The sequence below is a fragment of the Mytilus californianus genome, unplaced genomic scaffold (genome assembly GCF_021869535.1).
Source record: "Mytilus californianus isolate M0D057914Y unplaced genomic scaffold, xbMytCali1.0.p SCAF_1, whole genome shotgun sequence".
Lineage (NCBI taxonomy): Eukaryota > Metazoa > Mollusca > Bivalvia > Mytilida > Mytilidae > Mytilus > Mytilus californianus.
Window position 1 is genome coordinate 52,735,098 of NW_026262581.1, and position 27,943 is coordinate 52,763,040.

At 31.6% G+C, this 27,943-nt stretch overlaps 1 protein-coding gene across 1 annotated transcript in view; it reads right to left on the minus strand.

The window, feature by feature from the left end:
• Nucleotides 1–923: 923 nt before the first annotated feature.
• The window catches only part of LOC127721189 (vezatin-like), a 36,588-nt gene continuing 9,568 nt past the window's right edge, over nucleotides 924–27,943 (minus strand). Inside the window, exons 4-13 of the mRNA XM_052227866.1 lie at nucleotides 27,043–27,188; nucleotides 26,332–26,625; nucleotides 24,573–24,722; nucleotides 23,389–23,545; nucleotides 20,533–20,605; nucleotides 18,392–18,623; nucleotides 17,645–17,829; nucleotides 3,875–3,969; nucleotides 2,552–2,632; nucleotides 924–2,112 (exon numbers count right to left, since the gene is read on the minus strand). Coding sequence (XP_052083826.1) covers nucleotides 1,081–2,112; nucleotides 2,552–2,632; nucleotides 3,875–3,969; nucleotides 17,645–17,829; nucleotides 18,392–18,623; nucleotides 20,533–20,605; nucleotides 23,389–23,545; nucleotides 24,573–24,722; nucleotides 26,332–26,625; nucleotides 27,043–27,188 — 2,445 coding nt within the window. The 3' untranslated portion in view covers nucleotides 924–1,080. The remainder of the gene's footprint in view (nucleotides 2,113–2,551; nucleotides 2,633–3,874; nucleotides 3,970–17,644; nucleotides 17,830–18,391; nucleotides 18,624–20,532; nucleotides 20,606–23,388; nucleotides 23,546–24,572; nucleotides 24,723–26,331; nucleotides 26,626–27,042; nucleotides 27,189–27,943) is intronic.

Genomic DNA, 27,943 nt, shown 5'->3' on the forward strand with positions numbered 1-27,943 from the left:
CATTGCTGATATAAACCTTTGTTATAAGTTTGATAAAAAACTGTCAAAAATTGTACATGTGAGAGTGTTTACATTGCAATTTTCAACATCATAAATATTTCAAAGGGGCGTCATTCTTTTAAAAATAGTTGATCAGCACTCATTTTTAAATTTGTCCAAGATATTGCTGATATAAACCTCTGATATAAGTTTGATAATAATCTGGAAAGTATGTACACGTGTGAGCGCTTACAAGACCTTAAAAATGGACAGACTGACACACTTACAGACGGACGAACGGTATTTCTATGTCCCCTGCAGTGTGTCACATGGGAGACAATAACACATAGCTGAGAAGATGATAGAGCAGATTAGTATCCCTGGAAAGAACATTGTCAACCTTGGCTTTGCATCGTTTGACGTTTCCTTGGAGTAGCAATTTTCTTTATCACCCTCTCAGCTATGTGTTATTCATATATTGTACTATCAAATTACTCAATGTTATCTATATGAGCACGACATATATATTAAAAAAAAACAACTAAAAAATGTTTGTTGGTCATAGATGCTCCAGCCTTAAAACAATTATTTTGCAGGTATCCTATGAAAATTAACCAAGGTCACTCCGGGGTAAATGTACTCCTTGACATGGGTGTTTCCATATACAAAATGCCATAAGAATAAAAACTTCAATAGTTATATGTATCCTTGAAATGAATCATTTATGTTTGTATCAGACCATTCCACATTTTTTGTTTTCAACAGGCATGATTTTATTTTCATGCTACTCTTTTCACAAAAAAACTCTTACAATAAAAATTGATCATAAGTTATACTGAAATGTGTATGACTTAAAAGAGTAATTTTTTTGTTTTTGTGAAAAGAGCCTCTGCCTTGTAACTTTTTGATGTCTATCACTGATCAAATGCCAAGATATATGTATATAAAACTTAAGAATAAAAATTTATTATTGCACACTCCCAAACTAAACATATTTTTGACAAATCCTGTCATAGGTATTCATTACAACACACTCACAAACATTATTACGATACCAATGAGATCACTACCCTTGTCACATAATGAGTTTAAAAACTCTCATCAATCATTTTTGAGATCACTGTCCTCACCATACTGATGTTTCTCAACATCATTTGATTCAAGACTATCATCACTATCATGATCATCATGTTTATCATGATTGGTATCACTGTTAACATGATCACCTTTAAGACTATCATTATCATCATAATCATTTTGTAAACTATCATTGAATACTTTGTCCTTTCTAAGACTATCATTATGATCATGACCCTGATTATCTTTGAGACTATCATTATCACTTTCGTCAAGATTAAGACTGTCATTATCATTATTATCATGATCTAGACTATCCTCACTTTTGTCTTCTTTATCAAAAGAATCATCATCATAGATAAGTTCATCGTCATCATCATCTCCAAAAGTCTGTTCATTTAAACCAATCTTTTGAGACTGAGCCACTGCTTGAGCTGCTAACATGGCACTGAACGACAGATTAGCTCCTGATAACCTTTCTAACCTATCTTGCACATCATCCTGTCTCCCAAGAACAGGAAGTGCAATGAATTGTGGGCCAGTAATAGTTTCTGTACTATTGTTCATCTCATCTTCTGGAGGACAATAAACATACTTCTGTTTTTTAGGTCTGATAATACTTTCAGAAATTTGATTCCTTTCGTACTGACTTTGACTGTCAATTGTATTTATTGAATCAAATGAATTTACAGTGACTTCAGAATTCAAATTCTCTTTATTCTTATTACTAGGTATGACTACTCTTTCAGCATTTAGATTTTCATAATCTTGAACCTGTATTTCACTATCGTCTTTCTGTGTAAATTCTATATTTGTTCTTTCTTTCTCTTTTAATTTCTCCTTTTGATTTAAATCCTTATATTGATTATCTGATTTGGATTCCTGTGAAGAACTTTCAACTTTATCATTTTCTATATTATTGTGACTTTGGGTTCCTTTTGACTTTTCAAGAGCAACCTGTTCTCGCTTGGCAGTATCCTGAGCTCTGAATGATATCACAGATTTTAATTCTGTCAAAACTCTTAATGCTTCTTCTTTTTCTCTCTTTTTCTTTGCCTACAAATATAAACAAATAAGGCTTAAAACTTTCTAAGGAAGGACACTACAAAGGTGAGGGAGAAAGGGAAACGTGGTAGCTTGAATTTCCCCTGTCTAGCAATAAGATTCATAAAAATTTACAAATACATGTGTATATATATATATATATGCCATCAGATCGGGTTAGAATAATATCTGATGCACTGAGCTAGAAGAGTGCTACATTGGGTAATTTTTCTTACTGATTTATAAGATAAACATTTCAATGACAATCAATTTTCATAGCAAAATATTAGATGAAGAATAAAAAGAACACAAGAAGTTTTAATTTCTTTTAATCATATATTAAGTTAATTTTGAGATTATGCAGTTATCAAGTTCTATCTGAACTTAAGGCAATTATTATGAAACAGTCTATTGACTGCTGGTTCTTAAATAAAAATAATTAACTTTATACCTTCTCTTCTGGACTAAGGAATTCATCCCATGTATTCTCTATCAAGTCTTCATCATCCTCATCATTGTATGCTTCAAACACCTGTAATACATAAAGTTGTGTATTTATATATGAGAACTTGATAAGACAGATTTAATATTTGAGGCAGTGCATTTATAATTTGTGGGAAAAAAAGTTTTTTCACTGTATAATCATTGCAAAATGTGTCAATTTTTCAAAACCTGTAGCTTGAAAACAAGCTCTTGGTGACCTATAACTTTTTTTAATCTGTAATTTTTAGTTTATAACCCCATACTTTTTAAATTACACAAGGTTTAAAAATTTGACACTTAGATTAAACAGCCCCTAAAAATGAGATAATTCCTTTGAAATTTTCATCATTTCCAAAATTATGCTACTATCAATTTAAAGCATCCATAAATATATTATTAACAATTTTTTTAAGTATTGTTACATGACATACACCTTGTGAACACAACTCCTCTGAGTCTGTTCTACAGAAACCTCTCATAATTGGTTGAATTGTTTGCCGTAATGTCTGATTGATCATATTATACCACCATTTTGATTCAACCATTTTTACAGAAGTTATGTGACTTTGAAATTGTTTTTTAATTGTGACAATAACATCAATATTTGAAGTTGACCCAATTGTACTGCCATTTTGATTTGACCAATTATACAGGAGTTATGGGATTATGACTATCTTTTGGAGTATTGGGACAATTACACCTCTAAGACAATTTGACTGAAAGTTCTCATTCTTGGTACTCTTGTTTGCTATCATGTGAAGTTGACCATATCATACCTTCATTTTGATTCTAACATTTTTACAGGAGTTAATGGGACCATGACGATTTTTTGGAATATTGTGACAATAACACTTTGTGAAAGCAACTCCTTTGAGATCATTTGACAGAAAGCTCTCATACTTATTTCTATTGTTTGCTATCATGTGTAGTTGACCATATTGTACCACCATTTTGACATGACCAATTTACTGGAGTTATGGGACTTTGACCATTTGACGGAGTATTGTAAAAATAACTGCTTGTGCAACTCCTCTGAGACTGTTTTACAAAAATCTCTCACACTAGTTAGTATTGTTTGACTTCCTGTGTAGTTGACCACATTATACTGTCATTATGATTTGACCATTTTTATCAGAGTTATATGACTTTAACCATATTTTGACTATATATCGTACCACAATGACACATATTGTGACACACAATATAATATCTCATTCATCGCATGCTGGGGGACATTGCATTACAGCATAGAAATCTTGTTTAGAATTTATTTATTAGTCATTTCAAATACCTCATCTTCTATAACAGGATCCTCAAGCCCACACTGTTTAAGAGGTTTTGGTTCTAATGGTTTTGTTGTTTCAGTCTTTACACTGTCTTTCTGAACTGAAAATAGTATATATATTGTCAATTGCACCCAACCAATTGATAATTATTTTAATCTCGGAAAACATGTTTTGGCTTACTATTTACTTTTAGTATCTGCTTAAACAATACAAGATCATACAAAAATAGAGAAATAAAGAAAACAATAAAATGAAATTAAAGCAATAAAAAATAAAAATAAACAAAAATATGTTTCAATAGGACACCATTCCCCAATCACAATTTTAAATTTCCTTGTTCAGAGAACTGTGAAAGCTGCATCAAAACCATAATTGGTCATATAAAAGAAAAATCACATCATTATGATAATGTGTACAAAGTTTTGAGTTAATGTGACCACAACTTCAAACTATTATTCACCAAATTCACCAAAGTTTCATGAAAATTGGTGAAAACATTTTTGACTTATTGTCCGAAGTGTTGACGACAGATGGACAATGATATACCATAATACATCCCGTCTTAGAAAGCAAATAAAAATCAGCTGCAAATGGTTTAACTCAAAAGATCAGTGCTAAGAATCAAAATTAACAGAAAAACAATAGACACAAAGCATCAATATAATAGAACTCCTAATTACTGAAAGCTAGTTAAAAGCTAATTACAACTAATACCGGTAAATAAATCATGTTCTCTCAGACTAAATAGTTCAATACCCATTTTCTCTTGAATAAAAGGCAATATGAATTCTGATGTCTTATTTTTATAATCTAACTATCTGGCATTTCTTCATTAAGAAAATTTATTACAGATTTTGATGATTACTAGAAGATCCTATGCAATTAGAAAAGGACATTAGGTATAATTGTAAATGAGAACACCATCTATAAAGAACAAAAGATAAAAATGTGATCAATTACAGGTCACTGTATGGCCTTCAACAATGAGGAAAACCCATTCCTTATACTGTGGATTAAATATTATTCCTTGGATACCAATTTTCGTGGATTTCATTAGTAGAAACAAACCTGGAATTTAAATGTTCAATAAAGTATGACTTTCCTATAGGCTTGTACGAAATTTTGACAAATCCACAAAATCAAGTTTCCACGAAAAGTATGATTTTTCTTCAATCCACAGAAATAAATGAATCCACAGTAGTAAACAGTAAAATGCCGCGGTATGACAAAATGTGAAATAGTACAGAAGAAAACAACAGTGAACAAAAACAAATTTAAAGAACCTTTGTGAGCATGCTCACATACCCCATGGCCCCACATCCACACATTATTTCCTTATTATCTGTAAAGTTTAGGCCTAAGTTCAAAGGGGGATAACTCCTAGAAAAAATAAACTGCTTCGCCGAGCGCAGCTGGATACGACCGCAGAGGTCCAACCCTGAACAGTTGGGGCAAAAATGGACACAATATTCCAGCTTGATACAGGTCTGAATTTGGATTGTAATTGAATATTTGACACATTCTAGGTTTCTAACACAAAATAAATGTGTCAAAGAACTTGAAATTGGTTGTATGATTTGAATTTATATTCAATTGCAGATTTCTTGCTGTTGTGCAATACACTGTGCTGTTGCGCAATACTTAGTAAATCTGTTTTCAGACTATATACAAAGAATATTTTGAAGAAATTTTCTTTTTGTAAAATGTGGTACAAATTTAGAGACATCCATACACTTAAACACAAGTTATTGTCTGAAAACTAGAAAAATGCTTCTTTTAGACCCTTTTGGCCCCTAATTCCTGAACGGTATGGGCAATTACCCCCAAAAAGAATCCCAACCTTCTACTTGTGGTATCGAACCTTGTGGTACAATTTCAGAGCAATCAAAATACTTATACACAAGTTATTGTCCTGAAACTAGAAAAATGCTTGTTTTGGCCCCTAATTCCTAAACAGTTGGAACTATCACCCCCAAAAACAATCCCAACCTTCCTTTTGTGGTATGGAACCTTTTGATTTAATTTCATAGCGATCCATATACTTAAACTAAAGTTATTGTCGGGAAACCAAATGTCTTCGGACGACGCTGAGGCCGACGACGACAACGTGATACCAATATACGACCACAAAAATTTTTTGCGGTCGTATAAAAATTGAATCATGATTCCTGTTGATATGCATATCTACACAGTGTGTCCTAACTATCTACAAAGTTTCATGAACATCAATTTGTATGATTTTAAAGGAGTTGCTATGACAAACTGTTGCAGTAGTATATTAAGGCCAAAATTTCTAAGTTCAAAGGGGCATTTCTCCTAGAAAAAAAATGAATCATAATTTCCTGTCGATATGTATATCTACATAGTATGTTCTTACTACCGGTATCTGCAAAGTTTCATGGAATTCTGTTTTATGATTTCAGAGGAGTTGCGATGACAAGAACAGGACTGACAGACTGACAGACGTTATATCCAACAGAAGGCAGACAGCAACCAAAGACATGAATTCAAATTTAACCTTAGCAGAATTGTCTTCATACATAACAATTGCTTACATAACTATAGATTAAATAAAAATAAAATACAAGTTGAACTGATCAATGACATGAAAATTGGTTAACTCTTGTATGGTTTATGTTGTAAAGGACTAAGTATCTTCCAATAACTTTCTGTTGCAAATTTCAATTAGCAGTATTGAAAAGAGGAAATATGAGTTTAATGACACATGTTACATGATCTTATTCACACTGTTGATTATTTGAAGATGTTTCCATTATCATTGATACAAACTTCTTGATTACATAGATTAAATAAACAGCATGTTTTCAATATCTATTACGTGTCTGTGAATTATTTTAAAAAAATAACAAATCGATTTTTTTTTCATCAATTATGAAACATCATCTGTTTCCAAACACAAAGTGTGAATGAAAACATATAGCAAACCTATGCTATTATCAAACACAAAAAAAAAAAGTTTGTCAGTCAGCTGCCCAGTTTATATCAATAACTCTAAAAAAATGTGTTTAATCCTTATATTCTTAACCCAATCAATTGCAACTTTTAATTAACATTTCATTTTTCATAGGCATCTATTTACAGTCTAATCCACAGTTGACATGTCGTAATTGAGGAGTAAGACGCCATATTGACTGGCTGGAATCCATAAATGTTCGATTAAAATTGAAAATGAAACAACACCTACCTCAAAAATTCCATTCTCATGAGATATCATCCAAATTTGAAGCAACAAAAACACCTTAAACTTGAGCATTTTCATTTGTATGATGTCATGTTTTGCCATTACATCAATGCCCTAAATCATTCATGAAATTTCACAGAATTTTATTTTATTGTAATTTTATACATTTTTTTTTAGCTCTAATACATTATTTATATTTGTGATGCATTAGAACAGGAATAACAATTCTGTAGTGTTTTTTTTCAATATTCAATTTTCATAGAACCCCAGGATCCCATGCATGTATATTGCACAAGAATAGTTTACGAAAGAAGTTTCGGCAACATCGTCTTTCAAAGGGTAAACCAAGGGAAAAAATTCTAACAGACCATATCCTATTTAAGTATTTGAAGATATGCAAATCATTTAAAGAATTTTTCTGAACTATTCATGATTAAAAGTTATGTTTTTTGTAATTTTGTTGTTGTGAAAACTGATAAGCTGAGTCTGTAAAGTCTTCATTCATTTTAAGGATTTGTTAATGTGAAAAATTTGAACATTCTGTTTTCTTCTCAAAATATCAGAATAAACTGTTTTTGACAAATAGATATGTCACCTTTGTATGAAAATTTGATAGTATTAAAGCAATTGTTGAAGTTTAAATGGAAACACTAAAACATGCAGTCTTCATTGCATACCTATTGGTTTTATCTATGTCAGTCAATAAAGTTTATATAGTTTAAGTTCTCTTTAAATCTTCATACATTTGCATTTTTTCTGGTATAATTTACCAATCAGAAAAAATTAATACACAGTGAAATTTAACCTGATTTATAAAATCTGTGCTGTTCAGAGCTTTGTTCAGGGACATAGGATATATATCATTTCAGGGATTGATTCAGATTGGGGCCACCCTCTAAAATTGTAAAACAGTTCAACAAATTTACACCTTGTGTAGCCTGGCAATTTTTTTTAGGGCTACACTCCATCTAACCTCAAATTGTGGATCCGCGTGTGACTTTATTACACAAATTTGAAATATCTGTGCCCTTAATATCATCACAATCATTTGAGTATCAAACATAATGACTCTTTAATTAAATAATGCACCTAGTCCAGAAACCTCTGATACAGTGGTTAATCTAGTGAACGAGAACAATAGAAAATTCTTATGAAAAAGTTGAGAAAATCAATAATAAAACAATGCCGGTAATGATACTGATCAAAAGTTTTTTCTAAACAACAATTGTACATTTAAAAGAATTTATTTGTTAAACTGTGAAATATATCAATGTTTACATCCGGATAATGTCCATTTCAATTTACTTAGTAACTTAATTTCAAAAGTGTTAATCTTTGCCGCATATCAATTGATTCCTCTGGAATTTTTTTCCCCTGAACTTCTCTAGTCTACCTGCATATATACACGGATAATTAGCATGTTCCAGAGAGGTATACATCCAGTAGAAAAATAAATTGAAGTTGGTACTATTTTACATCAAGCTTCTATAGCCTGCTGTACTCGTCATTTGCTATTTAAGGAGGGAAATGATAACATTATATGGAAGTTTTGCTTTTATTTCAACTTATTTTTATTTTTACTATTTACCAGAACAATTTCCCGTGAATTTATAATTGATAGCGTCCTTGCTAAAAAGAAACAAACATTGAAAAGATGTAGTTTTCAGTGTTAACAGGGGAGCTAGTATTTTGTCACTAGATTTCCAACTGTAATAGAAAATACATTATGATTATCTTTTACCAGTGATTTGTGGTAATAAAAACCCAAATACATGTACAATTTATGATCTAAACAACTGAAATATTTTTCTATGAGTATATGTCACAGGATTAATATTACTCTATCATTCTGACATTCTGTTACAAATGTCAATTAACTATAATGAAAAGAAGTCATTACTACCTGATTTGCAACCAATTAAAGTATAAGATAGGTTAAAGAAAGTAGAAGTTTATGCCATATGTTACCTTATTCACACTTATTATTTTGCAAAGAGATTGATTGCAAATGTCTGATACAAGCTCCTCTATAATAAAGATTGAATAGAACAGTTGGAAATATTTATTGGATGTTTCCGAATATATATTCTTTGATAAAGTAACAATAATTTTTCAACAGTAATAAACTTCAACATCTGGTTCAAAACACAACTGATGATTGAAAGTAAATATCATTCAATAACAAAAACTGAAAAGGCAGATAACTACTTCGTCAAAATTATTTCCCCATTATACATTTTGATTTTTTCAGTCATGAAAATAGAAGCCATTGTAGAGATGACATGCTGTCAGTTTAGCTTCTGAAAACTGATAAATGTATTCACATTAAATCGTTACGATCCCTTCTTTAAAGTTGTATATTACATTACAAATGTTTCCTCTAGTCTAAAAGCATCATTTAACAAACTTTTAGTTTCTCTCTATCTACTAAAGTTTCCATGTAAAACACAAAAATGGATATCCGTAAAAATTGTCATTCAAAGATAGTTATAACTCCTATAAGGTGTAGAGTAACAATTTTGGACATGTTGAATTATTTTTATATCTTGTCCTGCTGATTTTTTGTTGACAGTTTCTCCCCATCTGTTTCTATACTATAGCTTCTGTAAATAAACTGTTATCACAGAGATATGTCTCGCCTTTTTGTAGTTTTGATAATGCAAATGTTGTATTAAAATAGCAATACTTTAACATGTAAGTTATGCAAATATTCAAAGTCGATGAACCATGATTGAAGGTACATGGCTAAACAATCTCCATGAAATGAGATGTGCCAATGTTAATACAAATGCATACCAAATACCATTGACTTATCATAAGTCGTTCCCTTTAAACAAACCTAAACACAAACATTAACTTGTAAACTCTGTAAAAGTTTCAAAGTCAATGAACCATGATGAGGGGGTGGGGCTTTATAATCTCCATGGAAATAAGACTTGCAAATGCCAATAAATTTGCATACCAAATATCATTGACTTAACATTAGCAGTTCATCTTAAACTGACCTTATTACAAACTAATATATATAAACTAAGCAAATGTTTCAAAGTCAATAGACCGTGACTGAGGGGGCGCGCCAAATATTCTCCATGGAAATGAGATGTGCTAATGCTTATACAACTGAATACCAATTAACATTGGCCTACCACTAATGTTCCCCTTGAACTGACCTAATCACAAACTAATACATGTAAACTAAGCAAAATTTTCAAAGTCAATAGACCATGACTAAGGGGGCGTAGTCAAATAATCTCCATGGAAATGAGATATGCCAATGCATACAACTGCATACCAAATATCATTGATCTACCACTAGTGGTTCCCCATAAACTGACCTAATCACAAACTAATACATGTAAACTAAGCAAAAGTTTCAAAGTCAATAGACCATGACTGAGGGGGCAGGGCCAAATAATGTCCATGGAAACGAGATGTGCCAATGCTTATACAACTGAATACAAATTATCATTGACCTACCACTTGTGGTTCACCATAAACTAGACCTAATCACAAACTAATACATTGTTGACGCCGCCGCCGACGCCGGAAACAGCATACTGTTGACTCCGTCAAGGCGAGACAAAAACACAAAAAATATCAATTATGGGAAATAACTCCTATAAGGAGTAAAACTGACTTATTTGTAGATCATGTCTTCTAGATCAATTTTTCTATTGCCAGTTCTCTCTATCTTCTATAGTTTCTGCAAAATATACAAAAATAGGTAAAAAGTTTCATTCAAGCACAATATCTCTTGTAGGCACTCAACTAATCATGATTTTGGCAATCCTGATATTTGAAGATCTTATTTCACTTAATATTTCTGTGTATTCAGTTTCTCTGTATCTTTAGAAGTTTCCACTTAAACATAAAAATGGGTGTAATTTGTCTTTTCTTTTAACTCCTATAAAGATTCCACTAATGATTTAGGCATTAGTTGATCTTCTCCTGCTGATCATTTTTCTATTTTACGATTGCTCTCTATCTATTGTAGTTTTCAGATAGCCAAAATTGCCTAAAAAATTGGTACAAAAAAAAAATTGTTATCTAAGGGGAACAACTCATATAAGGAGTCATCTGACAGTTTTGGTCAAATAGACAAAATGTAGATCTTCATATTCTGAACATCTCTGTCCTGTCAGATTTTCTCAATCTATAAAACAGTTGACAAGATAACAGACAATTCATGTCATTACATTTTATCCCTCTGTTTTTTTTTTATAAATTTGGGGCTGGCATGTGGGATCATAGGACAAATTTTAACAAAATACCTCTAGGATGATTGTGGTCAACTGTGGTTCCAATTTGCCTAGTAGTTTCAGAGAAGAAGATTTTTGTAAAAGTTAACTGACAGCCAATAACAGACGACGGATGTAAGTGATCAGAAAAGGTCACATTGACCTTAGGACCAGGTAAGCTAAAATAAATAAACTGCTTCGCTGAGCGCAGCTAGATACGCCCGCAGAGGTCCAACCCTGAACAGTTGGGGCAAAAATGGACACAATATTCAAGCTTGATTCAGGTCTGAATTTGGATTGTAATTAAATATTTGACATATTATAGGTTTCTGAATAAATGTATTAAAAAAACTTGAAATTGGTTATATGAATTGAATTTATGTTCAATTGAAGATTTCTTGCTGTTGTACAATACTTAGTAAATCTGTTGTCAGACTATAAACAAATAAAGTTCAATTAATTCTCAATATTATATAAGAAATTTATGAAAATAAAAAGGGAGCTTACATCAATAGATATAAACAATTCACCAAAGTTTCATGAGAATTGGTGACAGCATTTTTGAGTTATTGTCCGAAAACTGGAAAATCACCCCTTTTTGTAATGAATAAAACCCCATAACTCAGAAATGTAAAATGTAAAATTTATAAAATTATAAAGGGAGCTTACATCAATACATACAAACAATTCACCAAAGTTTCATAAGAATTGCTGAAAGCATTTTTGAGTTTTTGTCTGAAAACTGGAAAATCACCCCTTTTTTTATGAATAAAACCCTGCAACCCAGAAACGTATAATCTAAAATTTATAAAAATCGAAAGGGAGCTCATGTCAATAGACATAAACAATTCACCATAATTTCTTACAAGTTGGTGAAAGCATTCTTAACTTATTGTCCGAAACTGGAAAATCCCCCCTTTTTTTAATGAATAAAATCCCATAACTCGGAAACGTAAAATCTAAATTTTATAAAACGTCAATAGATATAAACAATTCACCAAAGTTTTATGCAAATTGGTCAAAGCATTTTTGAGTTAATGTCCGACATGTTGACGACGGACAGACGGACGGACGGACGGACAGAGGTATACCATAATACGTCCCGTAAACGGGCATATAAAAATACAACAACTTGCATGTACTTCTGCTGACATAAAAATGATGTGTTTAAATCTTTACATTGTATGACAGAACTTGTTCATAAAACCCTCTACAGAAAGAAAACAAGATTCACCTTAAGAATTGAATGTTGGTTTTTGAAAACTTATTTGAAAATTAAAGCAAGCGATGAATCACTTTTTGCATTCAATTCTTACATTTACAGATCTTTGATAACCATAAAATTTGAAATCTGAAAGTAAAATTTTTAACACAAAACATCAGCAAACATTGTTTAGTGGTATGAAAGCAGTATTATCCCATGTAAAATCATTCATACATGTCATAGGTGAAATTTACATATTGTAAATGTCAAATTTCTAAGTAAATAGCTCATAAAATATTTTTCAAATTCAATAATTATCATATATTCATATATTTTAGAATAATAATTTATTGTTTCATATTTCTTTTAATTATTCATACTTACAAACAAAATGTAAACTTCTTTTTCAAATAATAAAATAAAAGAACAGAGTTCTAGTGTCCCCCGCGTTGCACATTTTTTTACAAAAGCAATATGTAAAAAAAATAGGGTTAATTCTGTGGGCGAAGCTAATAGTTTCTTTCTTGGGTTGCTAATACATAAATTTGAAGCATATAACAGAATCAGGTTGATTACTTGCAGCCAATAAAAATAAATTTCTGTATGAATTGAACATCTACTGTAAATAATCTATTGGAGGTACATTAAAATGAAATAACAATGTTAAAATAAGCAGAAATAATTTAATAGGCTAGTCTCTGTAACAATGTACAAATTAACAGGTATTATTTAATAGGCTGGTGTCTGATAGAAATAGAAATCAACTATAATAAGTCATGTGAATAATTATTTCCTTTTGGTACATTTTGTTAAAAACTTTTTATTCTATTACGTTACTTGTTACTTTTACGTATAATATTTTGTCTCAATATTATGCACAAGTTAAAGTACCACAGTTTTGCTGATCTTTTTGTCTTTGGCCTATATTTTGCCAATTATATATTTGCATCTAATTGGAATTTATAATTAAACTGTGGATTACTTGGCTCAAACCAGTCTTAGGTTATTTATTCAAGCCTTGAATACATTTCCAAGGTTTCCTTACTAGGCTCTGAACTATTAACTCAAGACAGTTCAGGACCTCGTTGAAATTCCTTTGTTTAGAAGTCACAAACTCACACATAAATATTGAAAACAAATTAAAGTATCCTGTAAGAGTACATCATATGATTACATGGAACTTTAAACACTTTTATGCACATTGGCTTCTTCACCAGAGTCACAACTCCTCAGGTTGTGGTACATTCAGTTCTGAGTCTGGTTGAGATTCCATGAGGTATGAGAGGTAATGGTGAAGGCAAGCACAGTTCATGAAAATACTTACCATGGGTAAGAGGGGGGGGGCTAAAAGAGATATGTTTGGATTAATTTATTACGTATATTTTGTCTCAATATTATGCACAAGTCAAAAAATAAAAGATTTTCTATACACCTGACCTTTAATGACTTGATTTTAATGTTTTCTTACTCATCAAATGGAGTACACCTACTCAAATTGTTAATGCTGAATGTTATATCATGAACCTATATGTTGGCGTCTGATTTCAGATCAAACTAATTCCACAATATGAATAACACAGAATTATAATGGAAAATTTGCATAATTTTCATTAACTTAATCGGAGATGTATCAATTATTTACCAACATCCTCGTTGAAACATATTTTTTTTTAAATCATCACAGCACTTTTGCCTACACTTCAATATTACATTAATTATTTAAATGTAAAAATCCCCAAGATGCTTTACATTTATGAAATAAACAGCATATATATATATATATATATAGCTTGTGTCATTTTGCTAAAAATCTAAGGAACAGGAACTTCTAATCAAAATGTTGTTCACACTATATGCTAGAAGTCCATTTTGGATGAACATGGTGGCAGGACCAACAAGTGCATACCTATCTATTTTGATGAACATTATTGTTTTTGTGGCTTTATTTGATAAGAAAATACAAACACCTTCAACAGTTATCATGCAGGGACTTGCTCTGGCAGACGGCTTCACAGCATTATGCATTTATGGATTAGAGCCTTTGTTTGCAACAAAGTATGAACAGATAGGCATACCTGGAACAGCAAACTTAATAGATATATATGGGCCATCAATTTCAATAGTGGAAACCAAAGAGCTTGTTTATCTTCAGTTTCCATACTGTCTGTTACATTACTACCTCACCAATCTTGCAGATACATTCCATCTCGTATCTATATTGCTAACCATGTCCCTTGGAGTACAGAAACTTCTTGCAGTGGCATGTCCAATATGGAGCAGGACAAAGATGACTGTAATAGGATCAATGATAGTGTGTGGCATGTGCTTTATGTTTTCCTTTGTTATAAATATTCCTAGGATACTGGTTGTCAGCCTAAGTGAGGGGACCGAAGGCACCTGTTTGATGTCGAAACCCAAAGAAACGATTCAAAAGTATGTACTAACATATTATCCTATCCTCTTCACGATTATTTTAACCATTGCAGTAATGGCTATGCTAGCATCTACATGTTACATTATAGTAATACTATGCCGTAGAAAATATATTCGTGGACATGCTACTGCTTCAAAATCTGAAAAGAAATCGTGCACACTGATTGTATGTGTGATGACTGTTTTTCTGCTGTCAGAAATTCCACGACTTTACCTTAATGCTTCCGTGTTCCACACTTTTAGATCAGATGTGGATAAGGATAATATGGCTTTGTACAGAGTTGGTAAAGAAGTAGAGGTAAAATCCTTCTCATGCCTGGCAGGCATCGCTAAAAGACTTGTTGAGAAAGCAAAGGTAAGACAGAATATGAGTATCGAAAGTGACGAATCCTGTGTTACTGGATTGATGGATTTACCACAATACTGGAGAGAGTTAACACATGAATTCATGTCTATGACAGAGAAGTGTTTTCTTTTGGATCCCCTGAGAGACAAAATCAAGCCAAGCTATTACAGTGAGGTATTGTCAGATGTATATGGGAAGATCCTGATTTCAGAGAAAGCTCTTCATAATAACAGACAATTGTTTTTAAGAAAATCCATCATTTTATACTGCAATGGATTTAATAAACCCATGTTACAAGATCTGTTAGATTACTTTCTTAAACATTTGGACTGTTATGAAGATGTAGACTTGGTTGAACGTTTAGCCATCATGGTACTAGGGTCTACACCCTACAGTGAACCAATGAATTACATACTGAATATCATTTGGGGACAAAGTGACTTCAGTTTGAAAAATCTGAAAGTCCTTATCGAAATTTTAAAACTATCTATGATTGTTGGCTGCGCCTCAAACTTTTTTATCTATATAGTTATGAGTCAAAATCTTAGAGAAACTTTTAAAACAAAGTTTAAGTTCTGGCAATGACAAAGATGAATAATATATTGGAAGAAAATTGAGAAGAATAGAAATTGTAGAAGTCTTCTGATTGGATTAAATCTCAACTTAATAATTTGATTTATAAAAATTGAACATTTCAACAAGTCTGACAGTTTCTTGGTCCTGTGGTCTTCCATATAGGATGCAACATTACACCACATCATGACAATTAACTATAAACATGTGCACACTGGATGTTAATTATTCATTATTCAATATACTGACAATAATTCTCAAAAATTATACTGAGACATTCCTTCACTTTTCACATTATTATCAATACTGGAGTCATATTACATGAAATCAATAAATTGTTGCCAATAAATATATTTGTTTAAAATGTTTACTATGTGAGATTCTCATGTTAGCATAAGATCACAAGGTGTTTATATTTAATAGTACATTTTATGAACACATTTACAATTCTATTAAACTACAAAATGCAGTTACATTGGCACTCATTCCACATCTTCTAATTTATAGTAACCACTCTAAGGCAAAAGCAAAATAGTTCTGTTCCCTGCCTCCCTACCTACCCTACATTTTTATGCCTACCCTAACACATTTTATGAAGAGTAACGGTTAGCAATGTTGAAATCAAGAATATTTTCCTTTATAGTCTATGTAAAATATTTTTCATAATAAAATTATTTTACCTACCAACCTACCCTATTTTTCTCTACCAGGAGGCATGAAACGAGTGCATATATTTTTTGGTATAATTTAAATGAATTACATTATAAAAAATCTTTACAAAGAAGTTATATCTAGATAAGTAAGTACCATTGTTTTGAATTAAAACCTATGCATTTGACTGTTATTTTGATTGATTGATTGGTGTTTTATGCCACTTTCAGCACTATTGGCTTTTTCGTGGTGGTCAGTTTTTATTGGTGGAGGAAGCCGCAGTGCCCGGAGAGAACCACTGACCATTGGTAGGAAAACTGACAATCCGAGTCAATTAAGATTGAAGTCGAATGCACCTTCCACATGCGGGGTTGGACCTCACAACCTCAGTGTTGACAGGCTAGCGATACAGTAGTTGGACTACTTAGACCACTCGGCCACCGCGGCCCCTCTGTTATTTTGATGAAGCATCATCAAAGATGTGATTTTTTAATTTGTTATTTACTAGCTATAAAACATCACTTATCATTCCCATTGTTGTCCCTCATGAGATTCAATGAAACACTGAAATCAACTTGTTCCAATTACAACAAAAACTATTCATGTTCAAAAACAAAAACAAAAAACACAAATAAACCATATCTTTATGGGATTTTGGCTCATTCAGACTAAATTCAAGTCCCCAATATAACTCTAAAACATATTTAGCCCCTTTTAAGTCCCCAATTTAACTCTAACACATATTGAGCCCCTTTAAAGTCCCCAATATAACTGTAAAACATTTTGAGTCTTTTTTGTGTCCTTAGTACATGTATTGTGTAAATCAATACACCACCTAGTGGAGTCCAACATCATACAACAGCATTTTGAAAAAAAATATTTACTGACACAGAGCATATATAGGCACAGCGTTGACCTGGAAAGAATAATATCCTAGACACAATATTGTGCTGAAAAGTTTTCCAAAAATCTAAAAAATGGTAAGACCTTCATCAACTGCTAAACACTGAAGAAAGACTTCTTCTTAAGAACTCAATGGTAATGGAAACAATTGGATACAGAAACCAAGTGATGACAATAAAAATTAAATTGCCTTTCACCAAATGGTCTGAATATTGTATAACTTACCAGGTTCTTCTTTACATTTTAATAAATTTTCAACTCTGCTTAACCCCTCTTCCCAGCATCCTTTGCAAGCTAGTAGTTCCTGTTTGATCTGTTGTAATAAGCTGTCACCTGATTGGTCAAATACATTTGATGAATCTTCTGCTCTTTCTATCTGATGTTCCATTATGGTTGATAAAGATCTTATCCTGAAAAAAACCCATAAGAAATAATGTCTTTTTGATATTTGTGTTGTTGGGTTGCTTTTTGTGGATATACACCCCCTTACATTGAATTGCCTTGTTTAGAACTTTTATCACTCAAAGTTAACACCCACTGTTATTTGCTTTTTTAATAAATACCTGTGAATTCAGAAATTAATGAAACATTTTTTTTAATGCTAAAAATGGCACAGAACAGATGTTGAAACAAGTGATTCAATTTTTAACCTTTTTCTATCAATATTATGTATACAGTAATCTCTCATTATTGTCTGTGGATAAGATTTTTAGAATAACTAAGCCTGGTACCTTTGATAACTAATCCAAGAATTCGTAGTTAATATTTTTATTACATGGACTTTTTAATGGAAATAAAGAAGAAAATTCAAAGAACTATATCTTTTTTCTATGTATTCTCAATTTGTTTAGATGCAATACTAGAAAAGTGTGTTAAAATTATTCCATTTGCTAAATCTGCCACGGTAAAAGAAAATTGGACAGATGGACAAAGTGAATGCAATATAGAGTGGGGGTAAATTATCAAACAAACCTGAGTAATGCTGCCTGCAGATGAAGATCCAGACTGTGAACTGCTATGTATACATCACTGGTGGCAGATGTTTGTGATGCTGAAGTTCTAACAGACTGGGTTTCCTGGCTGATTGCACAACAAGAATGGATGTTGTATGATCTTTGTAATTGATCAGTATTGTTTTGTAGTGTACTAGTCACATGACTGATTATATTACTTATTTCAGGTCTTGTGTTGAGACTGGAAGTGTCTAAAATAAAAATATATATATATAAATTCATGTTTACCAAAATGTTAAGATTCAATAAAAGTCAAAATACAATAATTGTTTTTCTATGAATTCTTTTTGTATTAAGGCTGTTGGTTTTCTCTTTTGAATTGTTTCACATTTTGTCATCCTGGCTCCTTTCATAGCTTTAGCATATTATACAGCAGGAGTTTTTGCTCATTGTTGAAGTGTCTTGTAGTTGTTTACATCTGTGTCTTTTGGTCTTTGGTGAATAGTTTTTTCATTGGTAATCATACTATATCTCCTTATTTCTATGTGTACCTTCAAAATTGAAAAAAAATGTGACAGGTGAAAAGAAAAAAATAGATGACACAGTATTAACTGACCTTGCAGAAGTCTGGCATCAAAGATCAAGACATGGAACATTTAAAATACTCCAAATGTATTCAATGAATAAAAATGATCTATTTTACGATTTCCAAATTCAGGTTCTACTTATGACATTAAATTTGAAATAATGTGTTGGGAAAGCAGCTTACTGTTTACAAGCAAAGGAAATCTTTCAATAACTGTTCGCAAGGTTTGGATGAAAAGATTTTTTTGTCTTCTTAACTTATCAAATTGTCTTATTGTGGAAGTTGTTTTCATACTGAACATGCATATAATATGAACGAGATATTGCCTCAAAAGCAAGATTAGCAGTGTAATGCATTTCACAGACTCCCCCTAATATTGAGCTGTAATACTGATACCAAAATCATCATTCAAATGAAAAAAAATTCTCATTAACATAAAAAAACAATTAAAATGGAGAATGTGTCCATGGGACACAAATGATGCCGTCGCTTGCAGATAGCGTTATAAAGGGACATAACTAAAGAACTGTAAAAGTCAATCTTGATCTGTGTTTTATGGTAATATGCATTGTGTATACATGGTATAAGTTTCATAACATTTGGTTGAGGCAAACTAAAGTTAGAGAACAGAAACCAATTTTGGGATGTACGTACAGACCGACAGAGAGACTGACAAGGGTAACACTTAATGCCCCCTTTGCCTAGCAGCAGGGGCATAACGAAAAACAAAGAAAAATTGTATGGCAGCACATATGAAAATGTTATTCTATTTGAGACATTGCATTTAGAGTTCTATTGTATGATTTATTTTGTTTCTCTCTTTTGCACTCACTAATAATTACCAACTATTAAAATTGTGTGAATCTTGTGTGTTGTATTGAAATAATATAATGTTCAGTGTTCTTCCTAAGGCCTATTATGGTATCACAGTGCTATATTTTTTAACATGATGCTATCTAAATATATAATATATAGGATGTATTATAATAGGGGTGCTATATATATAATTTAAAGGAAACAATGCATTGTTCAAATTCAATGGTACTACCAGGGTATTAAAAAATACTGGGAAGAACACTGTAAAATCATTATTATTATCATTACAAGGCATTTTTAAAGCGCATTATATAACAATACAATTACTCTAAGCGCTTTACATGTTCAAAAATTATACACCAATTCGTACATACCGGTACACAAAACTGCAAAGTAAAAAACAAGCAGAAAAACTAAGTCCATGTTCTGGGGGAAAGTACAAAAGTCCCTCCCTTGAATTCTATCAAGCCATTTTCAAGGAGACGAGTTGCAGATAAACAAACTGGTATATGCAGAAATTGTGAACTTGTGTTGGTATGCAAAAACCCCAAAATCACTCAGATAAAAAAAAAAAAGAAAACTTCCATTCTTGTAGAAGAATCTGTGCAAGTTTGACTGAATTCTGTTCAGCCCTTTCCAAGGTGATTGTTCATAAAGTGTGATCTGGACAACATAGATGAAGCAAGATGACAAAAGTGATCCTTTTGAGGTTACTAGGAAAAACTGGACACTGTCCGACGACATAACAACAATCTTACCACTCTCAATAAAGGTCAGTATTAGTCTTCTCAGAAATTCAGATTGTTGTAAATGGAACAAATGCTTTAATCCCTGTAAATATAATACAGATCATTTAAGCTAAAAAAAAAAAATAAAAATTAATTATAGAAAACTATTTAATTTTTCATTATGCAGATCTTAACCATTTTGTTTTAGACCCATTTAACTTGAAAACTAAAACAGTGTTTCATTATTAGCATGATTTAAATGATACAGTTTGTCTGTAAACTTCAAGTTTATAAAATTTAATAGTTGTTTAAAACTAAAGTAACTCCTTCAGTACGGTTAATTGTTTGATGATTGTAAAATGCAAACCATCAGTAAGGTTAACAGAAACAAATGTTTAAATTCACTGGTAGGACCATAAAGTTCTACACAAAACCCTTTCCTTCTTTATGATGCCTTTTTACACCTCCATGTTATTCCATAATGACACCTTTTGACGTCTCCCTCTTTTCTCTATACTAAATCTTGTTGACCTCTCCCCTTTTCTCCATTATGACCCTTTTAAGTCTTCCTGCTTTACCTTATAATGACTCCTGTTGATGCCTCAGTAATATTTGATGTGATTTTTTTTTATGAAATAATTTTTTTCAACCATGCTGTATTATTTTAATGTGATAATTTCTTTTTTAAATCACTGTCAACATTTTTTTAGAAGTTTTTATTCATTAAAGTACACTTTCTTTCAACATTCTATTGAAATATCCTATGCAAAATAAAAACATATGAAAAAAATTATCAATGGAGAAAAGGGTTAAGTGATGTAATAGAAAATCAATCATTGAGACAATACAGTTTGCTTACCTAAAATGATTTAACAAAAAAATCACCAGCAAGGCAATTCAGTTGGTTTTCCATGAGTGATGCCACAGAAAAACCACCACCAAGACTATACAGTTGTCTTAACCTTAAGTGATACAATAGAAAAACCACCACAAAGACTATACAATTGTCTTAACCTCAAGTGATGCCACAGAAAATCCACCAGCAAGACTATACAATTGTCTTAACCTCAAGTGATGCCACAGAAAAAACTTTCAATTAAAGTAAACAGTTGTTTTTACCTTGAGTGATGCCACAGAAAATCCATCAGTTAAAATTTACAGTTGTTTTTACCTTGAGTGATGCCACATAAAACCCATAAGTTAAAATATAGTTGTTTTTACCTTGAGTGATGCCACATAAAACCCATCAGTTAAAGTATACAGTTGTTTTTACCTTGAGTGATGCTACAGAAAATCCATCAGTTGAAATTATACAGTTTGTTTTTACTTTAGGTGATGCCACAGAAAATCCACCAGTTAATGTTTACAGTTGTTTTTACCTTGAGTGATGCCACAGAAAATCCATCAGTTAAATTATAGTTTGTTTTTACTTTAGGAGCTGCCACAGAAAATCCATCAGTTAAAGTATAAAGTTTGTGTTGACCTTAAGTCATGCAACAGAAAATCCAGCAGATAAAGTTTACAGTTTGTTTTTACCTTGATTGATGCCACAGAAAATCCATCAGATAGAGGAAACAGTTGTTTTTACATTGAATGATGCCACAGAAAATCCATCAGTTAAAGTACCGGTATACAGTTGTTTTTACCTTAGATAAAGGCAATAGTAGTATACCGCTGTTCAAAAGTCATAAATCAATTAAGAGAAAACAAATCCGGGTTACAAACTAAAACCGAGGGAAACACATCAACTATAAGAGGAAACCAACAGAACAAAAGAAACACTTAACTGCAACAAAAACAAATGCCAACATACATAGAAACGGACTATTTGATAACAACTGCCATATTCCTGACTTGGTACAGGACATTTAAGAAAAAATGGTGGGTTGAACCTGGTTTTATGGCTAGCCAAACCTTAAGTGATGCCACAGAAAATCCACCAGTTAAAGTATACAGTTTGTTTTTACCTTAAGTGATGCCATAGAAAATCCATCAGTTAAAGTATACAGTTGTTTTTACCTTAAGTGATGCCACAGAAAATCCATTGGTTAAAGTATACAGTTTTTTTTTACCTTGAATGATGCCACAGAAAATCCATCAGTAAAAGTTTACAGTTATTTTTACCTTGAGTGATTCCACAGAAAATCCATCAGTTAAATTATACAGTTTGTTTTTACCTTAAGAGATGCCACAGAAAATCCTTCCTTCAGTTAAAGGATACAGTTGTTTTTACCTTAGGTGATGCCACAGAAAATCCATCAGTTAAAGTATACAGTTTGTTTTTACCTTGAATGATGCCACAGAAAATCCATAAGTTAAAGTATACAGTTGTTTTAACCAAGAGTGATGCAACAGAAAATCCATCAGTTAAATCTACCTCGAGTGATGCCACAGAAAATCCATCAGTTAAATTATACAGTTATGTTTACCTTGTGTGATGCCACAGAAAATCCATCAGTTAAAGTATACAGTCGTCTTAACCTTAAGTGATGCCACAGAAAATCCATCAGTTAAAGTATACAGTTTGTTTTTACCTTGAGTGATGCCACAGAAAATCCATCAGTTAAAGTATAGTTTGTTTTTACCTTAAATGATGCCACAGAAAATCCATCAATTAAAATATAGTTGTTTTTACCTTAAGTGATGCCAAAGAAAATCCATCAGTTAAAATATAGTTGTTTTTACCTTAAGTGATGCCACAGAAAATCCATCAGTTAAAATATAGTTGTTTTTATCTGAAGTAATGCCACAGAAAATCCATCAGTTAAAATATAGTTGTTTTTGCCTTGAGTGATGCAACAGAAAATCCATCAGTTAAAGTATAGTTGTTTTACCTTAAGTAGTGCAACAAAAAATCCATCAGTTAAAGTATACAGATGTTTTTACCTTGAGTGATGCCACAGAAAATCCATCAGTTAAAGTATACAGTTGTTTTGTAGAATCCTCTGTCTCACCAGTGATCTGTAAACACTGACCAAACTCTTCTATAGGTATATGGCATAAGTAGTTCATTACATTATCTATGCTGGCATCTAAAGGGTAGCTGTATGAAAGAAAAAAAGGTCATCACACAATCAGGCACAATATTAGTCTATTCAGGTATTTTGCACAATTATAAAATTAAATGTTCAGGGTAATTTTTGTTCTTTTAAGTTGTTTGAAGCTTATCTAGAATCAGAGTGATGGAGATCTGAACGTCTTACCCTTTGTTTATTGCCATGGGAACTTTTGTTGTTCAGTTGCCTCTTCATTGCAATTCATCTCAGCATATCTAACCATTGACTATATATGAATTGTATATTGTATAGATCAGAATTTGCCTACACATCTAAGCACTTGATCTTACTTTTTTAAACTGAAGTAACAAGGAGGTCTCAGCTTTTGATTTACTGTGGATTCATTTATATTCATGAGATTCCTATTTTTGTAGATTTTGTCGGCAGGGGAAATCGCCAAATTAAAAAAAATACTCAATGAATTACAAATATTTAGTTACTTTGATAGGAGCTTATGATAAAAACACAACAAAAAGAGCAAATTTGTCTAAAACAACAAACATTGATTCCAACGAAAATAAATGAATCCACATTACTAAAGTGTTATTGATGATGACCTACTTGTGGTAACTGTATTACTATAGATTCATTTATATATTTGGATATCCAATATTCATGGGTAACCCTTGATGGGAAGAAACCATGAATTTGAAGATTCAACAAAATACAAATTTTTAGTGAACATACAGCAAATGATGAGACAAATTAATTGCCTCAATCATGTGTAGATCTGGTACTGTGGATTCATTATTATTCATTGGATCATACCAACTTTTGTGGATTTCATGGGTACAGGTGAACCACGAAATTAAATATTCAACGAATTACAAATTTTCTATAAGGTTATATGCAGACGTTGACAAAACCATGAAATCAAATATCCACGAAAATGCAAGTTTTTCTCAATCCACAAAAATTGGTACCCACGAAAAAAATGAATCCATAGTATTACAGATTGCTGATTATCCTCATTTCTTTGATACCCTGCTAGTATTTATTAGTTTAGACACTTACCTAGTGACAAGATTTGTAGCTGCTGACTTGAGAACCAAGAAACTATTTCTGGCAGAGTGAAACAATTCTGATCTTAACTGTGAGCACTGTCTTTGTGTATGATGTAAAGAATTTTGTTCTAATCTAGATATAGGACTCTTCTGACTCACTCTGAAATATGGAAAAAAAAAACTTAATGAGGAAGAGATGGTGGATTGCAGTAGTGGTGACTGAGGTCTTGATTATTCTAGAAAACAAATATGAGGAATTGATTGTTGGTTTGGGGTTGTGATAGTGTCAGAACTTGAAGGGATCTATATTGTCAAATGTATTTCTCATTCTGATTTATTTCTTTCTAAAAAGTTATTTGAGTACCTATCATTCATTTAAATCAGTTGAATATCAGAATATAGAATGTGTTTCACAAAATGACCATGATAATTTGTTTTATTACATTGGTAGCATTGAATTACATTGATTTCCCAGTCAAATAAAAACCGATAATTTCACATGTGAAATAAACGTGGTTATTTCACTCTCTGACGTCATACAACAATAGGCGTTGTCAAGACTTCGATAACGTCGGATCAAAACAAATTGTGAATGCGTAGAAAAAAGATATAGTTCCTTACATTTTCTACATTAATTTCATTAAAAAAAGCCATTTGCCAATGTAATAAAAAGAATAACTAATCAAAGAATTCAAATATCGAAAAATATTCAACTCGTGACCGAACAACACTGATAATTAACTCATGCGCTACGCGCATTCGTGAATTAATGTGTTGTTCGGTCACTCGTTGAATATTTTTCTCTATTTGAATTCTTCGATTAGTTATTCTATAAATCATTTTTAATTAAATTTTATCTTCAGTTGTACAGAGCATTTAGTTTAGACAAATAAGTATTAGAATTAAATGATAAAACCCATCGCCTTCTTTACCAAAGATAATCATGGTACAAGACCATTGAAGCAGTTCAAAATGTATAAAGAATTGAAAGTTGTTCAATATTCAAGAGATATTTCATTGTATGAAAACATTTTTTTAGTTTGAATACTGTAAATTCAGAAATTACTGTGATTTCGATATGACAGACCAAAATGTGAAAATAATTATTGCAGGAAAAGCTGCACAAATACCGGTATATATGTGTCAGATTTCAGAATGTGTGGTCTTATTAGTGTGATACTCACCCAGTCCCATTATTCACAATAATAAACACCTAGCAATAATTTCTAAAGTTACAGTATATAGATTTGAATGTAACAGTTTATAGCCAACATAAAAATATGCTAGTTTTTCTTTAGCTTGATAAGGGAGAAGTTTAGTTAGATATTACTGTTACATATAGAATAATGGCATTTTTGTTTTTGATACTGACTTCATCAGCAAGAATATCAAGAGAGCCCGCTAGGGTGAGCTGATATTCGATCTGATGAAGTCAGTATCTAAAAACAAAATCCCATTATTCATTTTATCAGCAATTTGTCTTAACTGTATGTTTTTTGGGTTGAGAATATGAAGTAAAATAAAATAGTAAAACTACTTTTATGCGTACAAAAAGTTGGGATAGTTGTTCGGTTGTATGAATGGAGTCGCGTGCATTTCATTGATAAATTGATACAGATCGACTTGAGCATGTGATGTTGCTGCACTGATACATGACGTCATTGCCTAATATTTTCAAGTATCAAGTCATTTCCATGATGTAAAAAATATAAGGCAGTAAAATCAAAGGGAAAATGCACAAAGTGCCGATAAAACAGATTTCCACTTACAAAGTAAATCCCCTGGAAACCAGTTCTGATTCCTGAATCAATCTCAGTGATTTCTGAGTGTATTTCACAATAGTTTCTCCAGTCTGAATACAATTCACTACTATATCATAAATATGTTCAAGCTTCCATCTTTGATATATTAATACAAGATATTTCACTATATTGGCAACGATATACAGTAAAGAACAAGTGGCTGACAAATCTGTTAATGTCTTGTACTTCCAAGGAAGCTCAGGGTAGACAATTCTAGTAAACAGATAGGCCAGCAGACATGGAAGAGCAATCATTGTTAGCCTGTAAATTATAAAAAATGCATTAATCTTCTTCTAAGGAGGTAGATCTAGGTGAAGGGAAAAACCTTAACAAAATCAATGGTAGGTTTTCTTTAACCCTTTTCATAATTACATTTTAAGCTTCAAAGTAAAAAAGATTATTTTAATTCTATTTCACATGAAAACTGACTATTACTATCATATTTCTGATTTACAAATTTATCCCCCTTAACGCAGGTTTACCCTTTAAAACACATGAAAGAATTTGACTCTTTATCATCTTTGACCACAAGGCAAGAGAACTGTTGGAATGGATAATATTCACAACTTTCAAAAAGATAATTACAAAGATTTTTTCCTCCTTTGCAGGTAATACTGGAAAATCTGCAATGAAACTGCCAAGTCATATCTCATAATTCAAATATATCTACATACTTACATCTTTGATTTTATAAAAGGATCCATGTTTGGTTGTTTCTGTTCTTCATATTTTTCTTTAAAATTTTCTAAAAACTGTTGGTCATCTTGTTCAAATGCTTTTGACTTTTCAGCCAACAAAAGTAGTTTTTCTTTGTATAAATTCTCCTGAAATGTAATAATATGAATTAAAGATGACCATGTTTACCTTCTTTCTTTTCCATAAATAGTTTTGTTGTTTTTAAACTGAGTCATAAAACATCTGAATGATTAAGACTTAAAATCATTGGAGAAATAAATAGAATAAATTTAGAAACTACAGCAATGTATCTATTACTGTGAAGAAAAAAAAAACGTTGAAAGTTGAATTTAATTTGAAATTATTTTTGTTACTGCAGGTAATGGTTACCATGGTTACAGTTTTCTCCCCATAAATTTGATATAGCATCCTGGTTATAAAAATGGAATTTTGAAATAACATTCTGTTTCTAGAAATTATAGCATCACATCCATAACATAACAATTTTATAACTAAAATCGTTTCAGATACATTGTAGCATCACACTCAAGCAATATTGCATCTCGTTACCATTATGTTACAAGGCCCTACGTGAGAACAATTTGTTACTTAGATGTTTCAGAATTGTTTTTGGTCCTATATATGTGTACTCTAGCCACGAAATATCATTGATATTACATGTACATGTTGTAGTACCATATGTTTATGCTATATTGACCTACATGTAAATCAAACATGACATAGAAGTCACCATGACCATGAAATTCATGCTGGAATGTCTTAAGGGGATATAGTGTTGAATTTCATTGACATATAAACATCATGTCTTTGAGAAATGAGGTGAATAATAGTATCAAAGAAACTAAAGCATGAAATTTAGGTCAAATTCACTGAAATTTAGTTT